Genomic DNA, 16,830 nt, shown 5'->3' on the forward strand with positions numbered 1-16,830 from the left:
TATGATTTTGATATTCCAATACCAACTGATGGTAAGCTGGCCTTAAGCAATGAATACATGATAGTTGAACTAAAAGGGAGATGGGTAGATGATCAATGCCCAATGCCCACATAACCACATTCATATGTATAATTAAAGGTAAAAATGCTATGAAATGAGGAGGTTATCAATTACACTACCACCCCTCAGAGCTAAAATCTCCATTTCGATCAATCTCTGAAGGACCATTTACTATTATCAAGTTTCTATGAATACCTAATTGATCCAAAAGTAAACGGGCAGTGTTTATTGCAGAGTACATGGAAATTCTATCAAATCACACAGAGATAAGAAAGACTCCATTATAAGGTTCTATCCATTTTTTTAAAAAAGAGCATTATCACCATGCTTTATCCTTGCGTTGAAATTATGTGCCATAAGGATTAAACTGGCTGGGTCATAATTTTATGTATCATTAAATATTTCCCCCAGAAGAATCCAATTTTATGCACTGCTGTTTGGCTTGGCTGGTGGAACATAGATTGAAAATAAAAACAAGGAAAAGGAATTCAGTTGTAAGTTAAGTACAAGGGACAACTTTTCTGCAACAAGGTGCTCAAGAGATTCTGTATACAGGGAGGACCTGTCAATATCTGTCACTAGCAGTGGATCAAAATGGTCCATCAGCAGACCAGATGGTATATTAAAGATTTCTTCCACCTCACCTAAATTACAGCCAGCATCCAGATTGCAGCATATTCCTGCTATTTTGTCAGCAAAAAACATTGCAAAGATGTTAAAGCTAATTGTCTTTTTTTGAGACAACATAGGTTCAGGAGTCAGAAGGGGTTAAGACACCTTAAAACAGCTGGGATAGTTGTTAAGCAGCCAGTGCAACCGGTACAAAGTCATATCCTTTCTCTGCTACTATGACCACTGCTTAATAGGTTTTCTTCTAATGGGATCTATAGCATGCTTTATCGGATTCAGTGTGAATTTTAGTGGCAGTGTCTTTCTAGAAATCTTTCAGCTCTCTTTAGGTCACCGAGCTCCATGGTAAACCCTGGGATCAGCTTCTGCCCCAAGAGAGGGAGAGGTTGATGAGGAGCATCTTGTCAATATATTTCAGAAGCCTCATATTCCACACTCCCACCGCTGCCTCAACAGAGACTCTGTTACGAATTCTAAAATCCCCCGGAGTATTTTGGAATCCCAAAGGACCCATAAGCCTCCGTGAGTGAACCTTGTTAACAGCCTCTCCTTTTGCAGGCCATATTCATCTTTGTTTTCAGTATATAATGGTCAGACGGTGCTTCAGGCTGAATCTCCAATCCAGAAAGAAATACTTCCCTCAAAGTTTCAGGACAAAAGATTAATTTCAAGTTGTGACCTCTTTTATTTGTGGAGCCAGTCACTTACTGAGAGAGGCCCAAGGCAACCAAATAAAGCTGTACTATCCTGGGCCAACCCTGACATACAGTTGTGTGACTGAACTGAAGTCTCTTAAGCTTTGATGTCTAAGAAAAGATATTTCTTTGATTATATCAGCAAGCAGGAATTTGAATGGAGTGCAGAGTGTGTACCCTGATGGAAGAAAATTCCTCATGAGTTCTCAGATGGGAAATAAGGTTTCCACACACAGATGGGAAGCAAGGTTTCCACACACAGAGGGGAAGTAAGGTTTGTTCCCTGTGTAAATTCTTCAATGGGCTGTAAGTGTTCTGCTTCACCGGAAAGGTTTTCCACACTCTGAGCACTGCTATGGTTTCTCTCCTGTGTAGACTATGTGAAGGAAAACATGATTTGTACTGGGCCTGAAGCTTTTCCCATATTCTGAGTATTTATAGAGTTTCTCCCTTCTGTTGGTTCTTTGACGGGAATCAAGTTTTCCACTCTTGGTGCAGTTCCTTCCTTCTCTAAGCATATATATGGTTTCTCCCCAGTGTGCATTCTTTGATGTCGTATAAGGTTAGTTTTCCTTCTGAAGCTCTTTCCACACTCTGAACATAGATATGGTTTCTCCCCTGTGTGGATTCTTTGATGGGATCTAAGGTCTGGACTCCGCCTGAAGCTCTTTCCACAGTCTGTGCATGTATATGGTTTCTCCCCTGTGTGGATCCTTTGATGTTGTCTCAGATTGTCCTTCCTTCCAAAGCTCTTTCCGCACTCTGAGCATTGATATGGTTTCTCCCCAGTATGGATTTTTTGATGGGAAGTAAGTTCTGCACTCCACCTGAAGCTCTTCCCACACTGTGAGCAGGTATGTGGTTTCTCTTGTGTGTCCACAGTTTCCTGTAAAATATCGTTTTCACTCCCCTTGGAACTAGTTGAACATTCTGATTTCTCCGCTGTGTGAGTTCTTTGATGAGAAATAAAGCTTGACCTCATACTGAAGTTCTTTCCACAATCAAAACATTTGTATGGTTTCTCCCCTGTGTGGATTCTTTGATGGGAAAAAAGTTCTGTACTCCACCTGAAGCACTTTCCACATTGTGAGCAGGTGTGTGGTTCAACAATGAAATTCGCACTTTTCTTTGAAATATGTTTTTTGCTCCCTCTAGAAGTTGTACGTTCTGGTTTCTCCCCTGAGTGGATTCTGTCATGGTAAGCAAGGGTTTCCTTGCGCCTAAAGCTCTTTCCACACATAGAGCATTTATACGGTTTCTCCCCTGTGTGCATTCTTTGATGGGAAATAAGTTCTGCACGCCACCTGAAGCTCCTTCCACACTGTGAGCAGTTGTGTGGTTTCTCTTCTGTGCCCACATTTCCCTGTAAAATATGGGTTTTGGTGCTGCTGAAACTTGTCATGCGCTCTGGTTTTGACCCTGTGTGGATCCTCTGATGGGAAATAAAGCTTGACTTCTCACTGTAGCTTTCCCCACAGTGTGAACATATGTATAGTTTATCCCCTACGTGGATTCTTCGATGCGATGCGAGTTTTCCACGCCCCCTGAAAGTTTCTCCACACACTGAGCATGTGTATGGTTTCTCTCCAGTATGGATTCTTTGATGTTGCATAAGATTGTTCTTCCTTTGGAATCTCTTTCCACAGTGTGAGCATGCGTGTGGTTTCTCATGTGCGTCCAGAATTTCCTGTAAAATATGTTTTTCGGTTCCCAGGGAAATCATTGTCCACTCCAGCTTTTCCCTTCTATGGATTCTTTGATGGGAATGAAAGCTTGATCTCACACTGAAGCTCTTTCCACAATCTGAACATTTGTATGGTTTATCTCCTGTGTGGAGTCTTTGATGGGCAGCAAATTTTCCACTCCACCTGAAGCTCTCTCCGCACACTGAGCAGGTATATGGCTTTTCTCCTGTGTGGATTCTTTGATGGGCAGTAAGTGTCTCCTTACGACCAAAGCTCTTTCCACAGTCTGTGCATTTATATGGTTTCTCCCGTGTGGATTCTTTGATGGGAAGTAAGCTCTGCGCCCCACCTGAAATACTTCCCACACTCTGAGCAATGATACGGTTTTCCTCTTCTGTGGTGGAGCTTTTGATGTTGAATAAGGCTGCCCTTCCTTCTGAAGCTCTTTCCACAATGTGGATACGTGTGTGGTTTGTCCTCTGTATGCAGTGTTTCCTCTAAGAGAAGGGTTTTTATACTCATGGCATTTATCATACACTCTGATTCTTCTAATGGCTTTTCTTTATTTTGCATTCTCTGATGTGACGTAAGGTTTGATTTCCCAGCTAAGAGTTTTGCACATTGAGTGAAGTTATTTCTTTTGTTTCCTGTATTAATTTCTTCTTGGACTGAATTTTCCTGGAAATCCACGCCTTCAGAAGCAATGGATTCCTTGCTCCAGTTTGATTTTGATTCAGTTCCTCCTCTCCACTCTTCTCCCCTTCTGTGGCATTCTTGCCCTGTAGAAACAAAGAAGGAAACCAGGTAGAGAAATAGAGACTCTTAAGTAAAAGGAAAGCAGCAGCCTTAGCCAGATTGCAGCCTCTCCCTCAGCAGCATCTCTGAACATTTCCCCAGGAAAGTCAGGAATGGAACAGAAGCAGATTACTTTTTGGACACAGAACAGGGAAGGAAACTCATCGATGAAACTACCTTCTACTGGGACCAAGCAGCAGTCTACCAAGGTCACTCTTGTCTCCCCTGGCTGGCAGTGGCTCTCCAAGGCCTCAAGTGGAGGGCTTTCCCATCACCTCCTTCCTGACCCTATTAACTGGAGATGCCAGGAACCAACCAAACCAGGGACCTTCTGCGTGCAAAGCAGATGCTCCACACCTTGCCCACTACTAGGCCAGAGGAAGATCTCTTTAGACCTCCCCAGTTCCTCCAATGGCAAGCCAAAAGGCAGCCTGCCACAGCCACATAGGAAGCCTCCCAATGTAGCTTCAATAAAGGGGTCTGAGAGGGGGCTCCATGTCTCTGTGAAGAGACCCTCCCAACTCCTTCGCAGTGAAGGATAGGAAGGGTTGGAACACAGCAAGGCTGTGGAAGAGCTGAAAGTCATCTTCTAAGGAATCGAGTGTTCTTATCAGAACATTGAATGCATTGCCCAACGAGCTCCTGTTGAAATACTGGCAATTTGGCTCAATTAAGAGAGAAGATCAAAGGAAACGGAGCTGCTACTTGTGATTGGGGGTTGGACTGACCGTGGAGGTCCCTTCCAACCCTATGATTCTATGATTCCCCTGTGGCGCACAGGGGAAGACAGACAAGATCATCAATTCTTGCTCTCCCTATTGGACAACAAAGGGTAGCAACATACCAAGAGTGACCAGATTCCTGTAATTCTCCTCCATGACTTCCCAGTGCAGAGCCCTTTGGCCCGGATCCAGCAAAGCCCACTCCTCCTGGGTGAAACAGACAGACACCTCCTCGAGAGTCACCAGCCCCTGAAAGACAGAAAAACTTACAGATGCTATCACCATCCAAAACCAGAATGAAGCAGAGGTGAGCAGGATTTCTCCTGAACATGTGCAGCGGACTTCTAGTGACTCAGACTGCTGGGCTGCTAAGGTCAGTATTGCCCAATCGTATGGGCAGCAGCTCTCCAGGGAGTCAAGTGGAAGATATAAAGCTTGAGCCAGGCCATTCCTAGTGAGCCATTTCAACAGAAAGGGAAAAGACGGGGTCCACCTGGGCCCAGGGGACTGGCAGAAGATACAGGCCCCTGGTATGCCCCCAAGGAGTCCTTCCCTACCTGGTCTGGTTGCTCAGGAGATGCTTCCAGTCCCCCACATTGGCTTGAAGGTCCACCCATCAGCGTCCTCCCATTGCCTGTGTGAAAAGCAAAGGAGGTGAGAAGAGACTGATCCTGCTAACTGCTTCTCCCAGTTCCGTGTTTTGATTCTTAGATAGGGGAGATCAGAGACCTGCATGCTTCAGAGAGCCCTTTCTTCAGTACGCTGCTCTTTGTTCCTTGTTCCTGGATGTGTCCTTAGAGAGGGAAGATCAGAGACCTGCATGCTTAGGAGAGCCCTTTAGGGCACTTGGAGAACTGTGTTTCACATCTCTCTATGGACTATTCTAACATCTCAGAAAGTGCATATGACGCCCCCCACCCCCGCCAATCTCTTGCCCTCATGAGTATTCAGCTGACACTCTCACCATGTAGCTCCCACCCCGAGACGAATGTTTGACGTTTGGAATCTGAAGGTGTGTTTTTCAACTCTAAAACACTTTTAAATGACCAAATATGTAATGAAGGTAGAAAGGGGAGTGGGAGGTATTCCGTGTTTGGCAGGGGGTGCCAGACATATGATTATCTGCCCACTAGGTAGAAATTCTGGATGTGTGCTCAATGCATGGACCTCTCGGCTCTCAAGGGTCAGGTTCGTTCCCTTGAGGCTAGGGTTGCCAGCCTGGAGAAGCTGAGGGAGGAAGAAAAGTTGGTGGAGAAGACCTTCAGGGACCTACCAGAACTTCCCACTCCTTCACTGACAGGTCTTCTGCTGTCAGGGAGAGTGAAAGTCTCGAGGTTGGAGGGCATCACGCTGAGGAGGACGGACATGATCTGTTCCTCAGATGACGGACTTATTACACTCTCTTGTACAGACTATACCCCTCTGGGATTGGAGGGAGGTGGGCTTTTGGTAGTGGGAGACCCAATTATTAGGTATACAGAGAGCAGGAGATGTGAAGGGGATTTTGATTGCACAGGGACCTGCCTGCCTGGTGCAAAGCTTGTGGACATCATGAACTGTCTAGACAGGTTGATAGTCATGGTGCACATTGGCACCAATGACACTGAGGAATTTAGAAAAGAGCAGGCGTCCAGTAGCACCTAAAAGACTAATGAAATTTGTAGTAGCTTTCGTGAGTCACAGCTCACTTCTTCAGATACCTGGTAAAGGTTTCTGAAGAAGTGAGCTCTGACTCACAAAATCTCCTACCCTACCACAAATTCTGTTAGTCTTATAGCTACTACTGGACTCTTGCTCTTTTCTGCGGCTACAGACAGACTAACACGGCTACCCCTCTTGATCTATCTCTACTGTGTCATCCTGGAGGAAAAATGTAGATTACTAGGCAGGAAGTTAAAGGCTGCCCTGCCAGACGTGCTCTTGGTTCCCTGTGCAGGGCCAACTAGACAGGCACAGAATAGGGGTCCCTGTGTGTGGTTGAGAAAGTGGTGCCAGGAGGAAGGGTTTAGATTTCTTAGGCAGTGGGGAACTTCCTGGAGCATGCGGAAGCTGTGTGCAAAAAAGAGAAGCTTCACTTGAGCCCAAAGGGAACTATTCTGCCGGCACTTCATATCCCAAAAGGTGGCAGGACAAGTTTTAAAAACTAATCTCAGGGGGAAAGCGGACAGGAGCTGGGGAGCCTTCTGTTTGGGACAAGGCAGTCCAAAAGGCAGTCCAAACAGGGTACTAGGAGCACAATGAAACTTGGGAATGAGAATAACATGGCAAAGGAAGGCCGTGGGTGGAGGCAAAGGGGCCAAGAGCTGTCGGGGAGGGACACACCGGGCAGGTGTCCGTAGGCCAATGCTAGAAAGCTCTGAGCCGAGATGGGGAGCTGGAATGCTTGGTGCTAAATAATGATTTAAATATAATGGGTGCCTTTAAAACATGGGAGGACTGGGGAAATCAATGGGATACGCTCATCCCTGGGAATACGCTCTTTAGACAGAACAGGGAGGGAGAGGCTGAGGGAGGGGTTGCACTGTATAGCAAAGAGGGCACAGAATCAAATAAGGTAGAAAATATTAGGAGAGTTTTCCCAGAGAAAGCGATATGGCTATAAAGACTGGGCTATAAAGACTGGAAACATTCAGTCTACATCTGAATTCTAAAAAAAGAGATGTCAAAGAGTGCAGCGACTATCAGACTATAATGTGGAGGGGGGTGGTCATTGCCTCCTGCTCCGCGCCTAATTCTGGCCCGGTGAAGGTGGAGGGATGGGTATTGCCGCCTGCTCCACATCTGATCTTGGCTGGGTGAAGGGGGAGTGGTCATAGCCACCTCCTCCACACCTGATCTTGGCTAGGTGATGGGGGGAAAGCATGGCCTTCTGCTCTGCTCATAATCCTGGCTGGGTGAAGGGGTGGCAGGCATTGCCTCTGCTTTGTGCCTGATCTTGGCAGAGACATGAGTGGGGAAAGCATTGCCTCCTGCTCAGTGCCTGATTCCGCCCGGATGATGGGGGGAGGGAGAGCACGATGGTTGTTGTGGATTTTCCGGGCTGTATAGCCATGCTCTTGACACTGTAGTTCCTGACGTTTCGCCAGCTGACGAAACGTCAGAAACTACAATGCCAAAGACCAAGAGATTCCTGACACTTGGAAGGAGGCCAACATATCATTGATTCCAAAAGAAGGACAAGATTTGACTAATGTTAAAAATTATAGACCAATTTCATTGTTGAATAATGACTATAAAATATTTGCAAAGGTATTGGCGGAAAGAATTAAAGGATGGATGTCGGAATTCATTGCAGAGGAACAAGCGGGATTTCTACCTAATAGACAAATTAAGGACAATCTGAGAACAGTAATAAATGCTATTGAATATTATGATAAGCATTGCGATAGAGAGGTTGGTTTCTTTTTCGTAGACGCAGAAAAAGCATTTGACAGTTTGAACTGGGACTTTATGTTTGCCACTATGGAAAAGCTGCAAATGGGAGAAAAGTTCATACAAGCAGTTAAAGGAATTTATAAAGACCAAAGTGCAGCGATTGTAGTGAATGATGATCTGACAAAAAAACTAAAAATAAACAAAGGTACAAGGCAGGGCTGCCCATTGTCTCCATTGTTGTTTATATTGATCTTGGAAATACTGATGATCCAGATACGAGAGGACGATACAATCCGTGGTATAAAGATAAGAGAGTTTACCTACAAGGTCAGAGCATTTGCAGATGATATAATGTTGATTGTAGAGGATCCAATCGACAATATGCCAAAGGTAATAAAGAAGACAAAGGAATTTGGAGACTTGGCCAGTTTTTTCGTAAACAAAAAGAAGTCGAAGATACTATGTAAAAATATGACTAAACAGAAACAACAAGAATTGATGGAATTAACGGACTGCGAGGTAACAAACAAAGTAAAATATTTGGGAATTGAATTAACTGCAAAAAACATAGACTTATTTAAGAACAACTATGAGAAGTTGTGGATACAAATAGAGAGAGACTTGATAAAATGGAACAAGTTGAATCTATCATGGTTGGGCAGAATTGCGACAATAAAAATGAATGTGTTACCTCGTGTGATGTTTCTGTTAAAAACGATTCCGATTATCCGAGACTCTAAACAATTTGAAAAATGGCAAAGAAAAATTTCGAACTTTGTGTGGGCAGGAAAGAAACCACGTGTTAAAATGAAAATGTTACAGGATGCGAAAGAAAGAGGGGGCATGCAACTGCCCAACCTAAGACTGTATTATGAAGCAATTTGTTTGACATGGATAAAGGATTGGATAACGTTGAAAAATCACAAACTTCTGGCATTGGAAGGCTATAAGAAAATATTTGGATGGCATGCATACCTATGGTACGATAAAATAAAAGCGGACTCTCTGTTTCTGCATCATTATATCAGAAGAAGCCTCTTCACAATCTGGAAGAAATATAAGATGTATCTGGAAGATCAAATCCCCTCTTGGGTGGTCCCGTATGAAGTAATAGACCCGAGAACTGTCGATAACGAACAGCAATGTTTAACTTACAAGGAGATAACACAAATACAACAGTTAACGTTAAAAATAAAATCAGAAGAAGAATTGTCTCCTTGTTATAATTGGTTTCAATATAGACAGATCAGAGATCTTTACAAATCGGACGTTCAAGAGGAGGAATAAGAATGGAAAACTCAGAATTGGAAGAAGTAATGCTACAAGAAGGCAAGAAACATTTCAAAGATTTATAAGATACTTCTAAAATGGTACACTGAAGATGAAACAGTGAAAGTACAGATGGTGAAGTGGGCAATAAACTTTCATAAAGAAATAACGATGGAGTCCTGGGAGCACTTGTGGAAGAATACAATTAAGATTACAACGTGCATGAATATTAAAGAAAATGTGTATAAGATGATATACAGATGGTACCTAACACCAAAAAAAATTGCGCTGGGGAATGCTAATATGTCAGACAAGTGCTGGAAATGTAAAAAGCATGAAGGATCACTATATCATATGTGGTGGACATGTGAAGTAGCTAAACAGTATTGGGGTGAAATAACTGAAGTAATAAATGAGATTTTACAAATACAAATAAATAAGAACCCAGAATTGTTGCTACTGAACTTGGGAATGGAGAACGTTCCAGTGCAGCACAGAACACTGTTATTTTACATGACAGCTGCAGCAAGATTATTGTATGCGCAGAAATGGAAAGTGCAAGAAGTACCTACTGTAGAGGACTGGATTTACAAATTGCTGTACATGGCAGAAATGGACAAAATGACAAGAAAACTTAAAGACCAAGACCCAGAACAATTTATGGCAGACTGGGCGAAAATGAAACAATATTTGGAGAAAAAATGGGATGTGAAAGGAGAACTGTGGCAGTTCGAGAACTTTTAAACTATGATACTACAAACAAACAGAAGAGAGAAGTGACTTTACCAATAGAAGAAATGTGTGTTTATATTAATCTAAGCTAGGATTATAGTTAACTATAGGAGGGGTAGAATTTATAACTGATACTTAGAAGTGGGATTGATATACTAGAAAAAGTAATATAGCATACATATAGTAAGGGAAGAGGAAATTATTTAGAGTAATAAATGTTATTAAGTTAGAATAATAACTTAACTATCATTAAGTTTGAATTATGGTTAAGTATAAGATATGAGAAGTATGCTGTTAATTATGGGAAGAAGTATTAGTAAAATTAATTTGATAAGTATGTTATTAATTTTGGGAAGAAATATCAGTAAAACTAATATAGTATGTATAGATTATAGACTAATTAGGGCTTAGAGTAAGGATCGCTATGTAGGGATGCTTGATTGTCTAATATAGGATATGTTAAGTAATAAAGGGGGTAGAGGGTTGGAAAGCTGTTGGAAGTCAAGAAGGAGGGGGGGAAAGGGTGGGGGTTAGGTTAGATTTAATCAGATAGGGTTTAATTGAAATATTGTTGTTGTTTTTTTAAAGAAACTACAATGCCAAGACCACGGCTATACAGCCTTGAAAATCCACAACAACCAAACACACTACTTGGTGAAAAACAATCCCCCCGCATTGGGTGGGGGTGGGTGGGAATCGAGAACAGAAACTAGCAAGCAGCAAGTCAGGTCTTTAAAACAGAAAAGGAAGGCAAACCAACAGCAAGAGGAAAAACTATTGTCCCCCCCCCCAAACACAAAAATATCAGTTCTCTCAAAAATGGCAAGCAGGAGGAGCTATTCTCTCTTGCTTTTAAACTACTGTGTGAGGCGATGACAACAGGAGAAAAATGACCCTCCCGCCCCCGAAATCAGTCAGTAAAAATGAACAGCAACTGTCTAGAACTCTAACACTGAAATTCAAACAAACCATTTGGCAAAAGTCAAAGCACTCCCCCACAACAGTAAAAGCAATTTTTAAAAGGTTAACTGTAGGACAAACCTTGTCCCTTTCCCCCCTACCTCCCCTGCCCTCAAAGACAGGAAAAAACAGTGAGTCTACTACTCCAGCAAGCAGGCAGGCCTTTTCCTCTGGGTAGCATGCAACAGCAGTAGGCAGGCAGCAAAAGCACCGATGAATCCCAAAGGCAAAGAGAAGAGAGCAGGCCAGGCAAGAGAGCCAGCAGCACTCAGCAGAAGTTGCTGTCCAAGAAGTTGCTCTGACCCAAGCCTGCTTTTTAAATTCCTTGCAGGCAGTTTTAAAAAGTCTCTCTTCTTCTCCGAGAATCCCATTGGCCAGACAAGGAGAGCTCCTGCACGGATTGGCCACTTATTCCTCTCTCCCTGCCTCTCTCCTCCCCCTTCCCCCTTGGGGAAAAAACATGGAAGAAGTCCCGGAAGGAGGCAGCCAGAGGTTGATGCCGTGTTTCCCGGATAAACCTGAATTTATCCAGGCTTCTTGATCTGGGTTTCCAGATCAGAGCCAGTATTCTCTAACTGACCTGGGAAAGCCAGATTTAGCACGATTGGCAAAAATCCGTCTTTTGGGGCCAGTTCACAGAGTTAAATTGCACACCTCTAAATCCAAGGATATGTAAACTTCCAAAGAGCAACTATGGACTAAAACAAGCCCATAAAGGGCACAGAATGAACAAATGAATCAAATGCTCATTAAGGAAGGACTGAAACAAGACAGCGCAGAACGTCGCTACATGAGCATGAAAGGGGCCAAACCGGCAAATATTTATATGGGGGAAAGTACCTGAAACAACAAGGAAACCTCTGATGCACAACAAGCAATACAGAGAAACGACTGGGAAAGTGTGGTATGTAAGCACAGTGACACAGCTTGACATCACAGCAGCTACGAGCATATTATGCGGGAAAACTGAATCACCAAGCAAAAGTGACTGGATCTCAGACAAGAGGCTGGCAAAATACCTCAATGGCACTGAACGTCTGAAACTAAAGTTACTACAAAGTGACAATCCCAGACTAGTGGTATGTCTGGATGCAGACTGGGCAGGAGATGCTACAGACAGAAAGTCCACCCGTGGACACTTGTTCTTCTATGACAGTGGAAAACAAGGAACTATCACCGGGTCCTCTACTGAAGCTGAAAATGTATTGGCATTGGAAATGTTCAGACAATGCAACTGGATGCTGCAAGACTTTGGGACGGATGAACCCAAACTTATAAAATTCTTTGAAGACAATCAAGGCTACATGCATAAACTTTGCAAAGACAAAGAAGATCAACTCCAGAATTAAATACTAAGCACCATGTAGTAAGAAACATGCAAGAAGAGGGGCTTGTTGAGTTACAATGATTGCTAATGTACTCAACAAGCCACTTGCCTGAGAAAAATTTGGAAGTCAGTGTAAGAAGATGGAGCCTATGGACTTTGTACAGTAAACCTTGAGAATGGGTCTTGGAGAAGCAAAGTCTTGTGTACAAAAATGGGGGGGGGAGCAAGGTCTAGTTAGATGGGACCGTGAGGGCAGTACCTTCTTCCTTTTCTTGTCTTAGGGCAATATCCTCCTCCTTCTCAGAACTCTCTAGAACACTCTCTTGCCTAGCAAGGCAGCTAGGTTTCTGTCTCTCCTTTTCCCCATCTAGGATGTTAGTTCCTAAATAAACCTTGTCCAGAAACTAGCTTAGTTGTAGCCCATTTCTTGGCTAAACTTTGGTTCAGGATTCTCGGCCTAGTCAGGCGTCAAAAGAGACATCTGGGAAACGTCATGAAACTTGGAGCTAGAAATCAGGTGTGAGGGAACTCATCAAGGACAACATCAAGGAGAAGGAGTTTTATCCTCTGCGTTCCATCTCATTAGAGCTCTGCTCAAGTGGGGGCTCATCAGCATGGTCACCTGCCTTAGATGGTCTACCTCACAGAGCTGAATTCATGACTAACGTCTGGTACAGCTGGAGATTCTTTCCTCAGACTTATAGGAGAACTGGTGGCAGTGTTTTACTCGGAGTTGCAAGGATGCTTGCCCCCCAGAAGTCTGCCTTGACTTTGAACCTCTCCCCCACCAGCCCAGGGGTCAGTGTCTACACTCTAATCAGGTCAGCATCCCAACAGCTGCATAGTCACTCTGCCAACACTGATTACGCCCTCAGATTTTAAATTCACACTCCTCTTAGACTAACCCTTCTCACCCTAACCAAACTCCCGACTCTCAGTCTTCCAAACCTGACTTCTTTCAACCAGATCTTAACTCACTCCCCGAAAAGAGCTCCTATTGGCTGGTTCATTGCACTGCTCTGATTAGCTCCAATCTCTGGGGTTCATTTCTGTGCTCTGCCTCTCCCAGGTGGGTATACGAATATTTTAAATCAATGAGCAAGGAAATGCTTTCTTTCCTCAGACTGGCTCTTTCCACATTCCTCCTTGCCAGAAGCTGAGACAACCACTTTTCCATGCAGAATTCCTGGGAAAATACAAAAGCATCCCAAAGGAATGCACAAATGGAATCCTTACCTGTCAAGTTGGCACATCTGTCAGTCTCCCACATGGTCCCCCAGAAGAATGACTTCTGCCCTGGATTGGATGGTGCCTGCTCTGCATCAGGGAAATCAGCAGTCCCTTTGGAGGTTCTCTGAAACTGGAGACAAGAAAAGGGGAGAGGGATTAGAACAGGAAGAGGGCAGAGAAACACCTGGGAAAGGGACATTTCTAGACTGATTTCTCAAAATGGTTGGGCACTTGGAGCACCTGTCCTCCTTGCTTCTCCTCCTCTGCCTGGCTCAGGAGGAAGCCTTCTGCCAGGGCCACCGCCTGGGAACTGCTCTCCGGCCTGCATTCCCTGACCCAGCTCTCCATCTCTGGGGGCAGGACGGCCAGGAACTGCTCCTGGAGCACCAGGTCCAGGATCTGATTTTTCGAGTGCTGTTCTGGCTTCAGCCACTGACGGCAAAGATCATGTAGTCGGCTGCAAACCTCTCGGGGCTCCTTGGCCTCCTGGTAGCGGAACTGCCTGAAGTGCTGGCACTGTACATCCCCACTAGTGGTGCTCCCATCCAGGGCCTTCTGCACCATTGTTTCCCCAAAGTCCCCTCTGCCCCCAGCCTGGGTGGCCTCAGGGCCTTTGTCTGCTTCAGACCCAGATGATTCTTGCTTTCCCATCTGTCCCCGATCCAAGAAGGGTGAAGGATCTTCTTCCTCCGCTGCCAAGTCCTTTCTGAAGGCTCCCAAGTCCTGGAAAGACAAGAAGATGCTTTGTTAGCAAAGGCAAGGGAACATGGAAGTACCACAGTCTCTTCTCTGTGAATTTGCCTGTGCCCTGTTGAAGGAAATCTGAAGTAACATCCATCACCACATTACAGGACACTGGGCCTTGAAGAGCTGCTTAAGGTTCCTTAGACTGGAAGAAGGCTTCACGCTTGGACTGGAAGGAAAGATGGGTTATCATTATTTTAATAATCAAATAAACAAACGCGCTTTGTTCAGTGAAGGGATAGGATCAGGGTAAGATCCACTCCACTGAATAAGTTTGTTCTTTGTTAAGTAAAAATGACACAGCTTCTTGGACTAGATTTTTAAAGATTACAGGAGACAAAAGTTCAGTCTCTGCAAAAGAATATCTGAGACCTTTTAAAATTTGCCTGACCTGTCAGAAGGGAGGGGGTCAAGACAGAAACTCCTGTGACGAGCATCAGCCCTACGGGCACAGCCTTGTATCCCCACCACAATGAGTGGGACATGAAGGTGCACATGAGAATCACACCAGAGCTCTCCAAGAAGATGCTGCTAGTCAGAGGGACGGAAGACGGGGGATATTCATGATATGAATGGATCCAATCAGACATTTTATCAATATTAAAACAGGATTAAGACATGGGAAAATAAGACATTAATGATAAGGAAGAAATGGTCTAGATACATAAGATGGGTAAGGGGAGGAGAGACCAACCAAATTATATTAACAAAACTCCAAAGAGTGTGCTCATGGTTAAAGATACAAAGCAGATGATTCTTATGGTAGTTCTTCTGGGTGGGGAGAAAAGGGGGGAAACAAGCTTGTATCGGATGTATGGATACCTAAATTTATTCTATATGTATACGTACATGAAGTATAGATTCTATGTGGTGGCAATATTAATGCATACATCAGTATAATAAAAAAAAGGTTTTAAAAAAAAGGAAGATGGGATATGAAATTGGGCACTAGTTACTAAATGAAGGAGGGAAGATGGCTTTCGTTCTTACAATCTCCTGAATTTGTTTCCTAGAAGATTACACTGAGGGACTAAGTTCAAGAAATATGGGAGAGGAAGAAAAGGGCAGCTCCACTTCCAGGCCATTCTTACCTTCACAGCCCTTTATGCTCTACCTTCTTCAAGGACCAGCTCTTCTCTTTGGGCAGAGCCCTTCCTCAGAGATCCTGTCCTTTACAGACATGTTTTCCGTAAGAGGCAGGGCCTTTTCAGCTATGGCACCTTAGCACACAAACTCCATAGTAGTCTGCCTGGTGACAGGCCCTTTTTTGTTTTGGGGCAACCATGTTAAAACCGGATCATAGCTGAGATTCATTTTAACTGGCCAGCCTTTAATACTGTCAAATTTCACCATCTTCTTAGTATTTTAGAATCTTTGATGGCCGCTTTCAAACTTTGTCATTGCTGTGGATGCCTGAATTATCGTTATTACTGAATGCTCTTTGTACTGTGACTATGTTGTGTTCCTATAGATGATTTTGTATTTCAGTGTTCCAAGATTTACTCAGAAGAGCGTTTGGATCTAGTACCGCCTTAAAGTGGGTCTTGAAGGTGCTACTGGACCTGAATCTTGCTCCTCTAGCGGAGACTAACAGGGCGACTCTCCTGAAACGAAGGTTTCTCAATATCCGTATATGTTGCAACGACTGTTTCTTTTCCAAGTCATATTTTCTTTTGCTTCTTTGTTTCCTACAATCTCTCTTCCCTTTTCCCAGCTTTTCTCTCACCGATTGCTAAAAGTAAGATTCCAGTATTGCATATATTCACAATGCTCTACGTAGGCAACTAAGGCATACTTCTTAATGCCTAAAATATGCCAAATGGTACAGATACCGATGCAAAACTATGCGCTGTGCTTTGCTTGATGATAAAGCAATAATCTAAATGTTGATGTGATTAGAATTTAACCACTGAATTCTGCCCTCCCTTACAAAAGCACTATTTTTTTAATTGATTCTGACTTTTAAAAACGTTGACATCTTTCATGCAGGCGTAACTGCTTGAAATCAAAGCAGAAAGGGAGTTTTGAGGCCCTTGGGGATCATTTCCCACTTCTGGAGAACTTCATTTGCTCTCAGCTCGGGGCTTTGCCATCCAGAGTAATCAGACACCTCCCCACCCCTCAGACTCGGCCAGCTCCGCGTCCATCATTTACAAACAAGCTGCGGATCCTTATGTAGATGCTGGTACTGGGGGGAGTCCGACTGTTCATTCCCCCCCTTTGATGAGTGTGGGGGGGAGGGGAATATGCGTTCCTGCCCCGAGCCAGCCACTGGACCCTAAGAGAGCCCACCCGAGGTCAGGCCCGAAAAGCTCCCCCAGCCGGCCAGCCCCCCTTCCCCGCCTTTCCTTGGCCCGCAATCCCCCTCCAGCCTCCCCGCTTCTTCTTCCCATCCACCCTGCAAATCTCCCTCCCTCCCACTCGGGGTCTCTAGGGGGGCTCTGGCTCCCTCCCCTGGATCGGGACCTGCCCCTGCCCTTCCGCCCACCCCCGAATGCCCAGCCTTGCACCCCCCCCCCCCTTTAACGCACCCGGGTTGGCAGAGACGACGCTGCTGCATCCGTGGGAAAAACCAAGGCCACTTTCTCACCAGGGAGAGGGGTGTG

General features: G+C 44.3%; 2 protein-coding genes across 2 annotated transcripts; both read right to left on the reverse strand.

The window, feature by feature from the left end:
• Nucleotides 1-270: 270 nt before the first annotated feature.
• On the reverse strand, nucleotides 271-3,306 carry LOC129327091 (zinc finger protein 189-like). Its single transcript, XM_054975527.1, has one exon. It carries the CDS (start codon nucleotides 3,106-3,108, stop codon nucleotides 1,762-1,764), a length of 1,347 nt encoding a protein of 448 aa, XP_054831502.1. The 5' UTR covers nucleotides 3,109-3,306; the 3' UTR covers nucleotides 271-1,761.
• On the reverse strand, nucleotides 3,306-16,806 carry LOC129327093 (zinc finger protein with KRAB and SCAN domains 4-like). Its single transcript, XM_054975529.1, has 6 exons — nucleotides 16,756-16,806; nucleotides 13,721-14,203; nucleotides 13,487-13,610; nucleotides 5,145-5,221; nucleotides 4,710-4,836; nucleotides 3,306-3,849 (listed from the first exon to the last, which is right to left on the reverse strand). Exons 2-6 carry the CDS (start codon nucleotides 14,129-14,131, stop codon nucleotides 3,365-3,367), a joined length of 1,224 nt encoding a protein of 407 aa, XP_054831504.1. The 5' UTR covers nucleotides 14,132-14,203; nucleotides 16,756-16,806; the 3' UTR covers nucleotides 3,306-3,364.
• Between the last annotated feature and the right edge of the window lie 24 nt (nucleotides 16,807-16,830).

The sequence above is a fragment of the Eublepharis macularius genome, chromosome 4 (assembly GCF_028583425.1).
Source record: "Eublepharis macularius isolate TG4126 chromosome 4, MPM_Emac_v1.0, whole genome shotgun sequence".
Taxonomy (NCBI): Eukaryota; Metazoa; Chordata; class Lepidosauria; order Squamata; family Eublepharidae; genus Eublepharis; species Eublepharis macularius.

What these genes read in the sequence shown, in the direction of transcription:
- LOC129327091 (XM_054975527.1), bottom strand. Translation starts at nt 3,108, where the DNA reads ATGATTTCCCTGGGAACCGAAAAACATATTTTACAGGAAATTCTGGAC.
- LOC129327093 (XM_054975529.1), bottom strand. Translation starts at nt 14,131, where the DNA reads ATGGGAAAGCAAGAATCATCTGGGTCTGAAGCAGACAAAGGCCCTGAG. An exon ending in AGGAGAAGCAAGGAGGACAG is followed by an intron (nt 13,611 to 13,720) that starts GTGCTCCAAGTG and finishes TCTTGTCTCCAG; the next exon opens with TTTCAGAGAACCTCCAAAGG. An exon ending in CAGATGTGCCAACTTGACAG is followed by an intron (nt 5,222 to 13,486) that starts GTAAGGATTCCA and finishes CTTTTCACACAG; the next exon opens with GCAATGGGAGGACGCTGATG.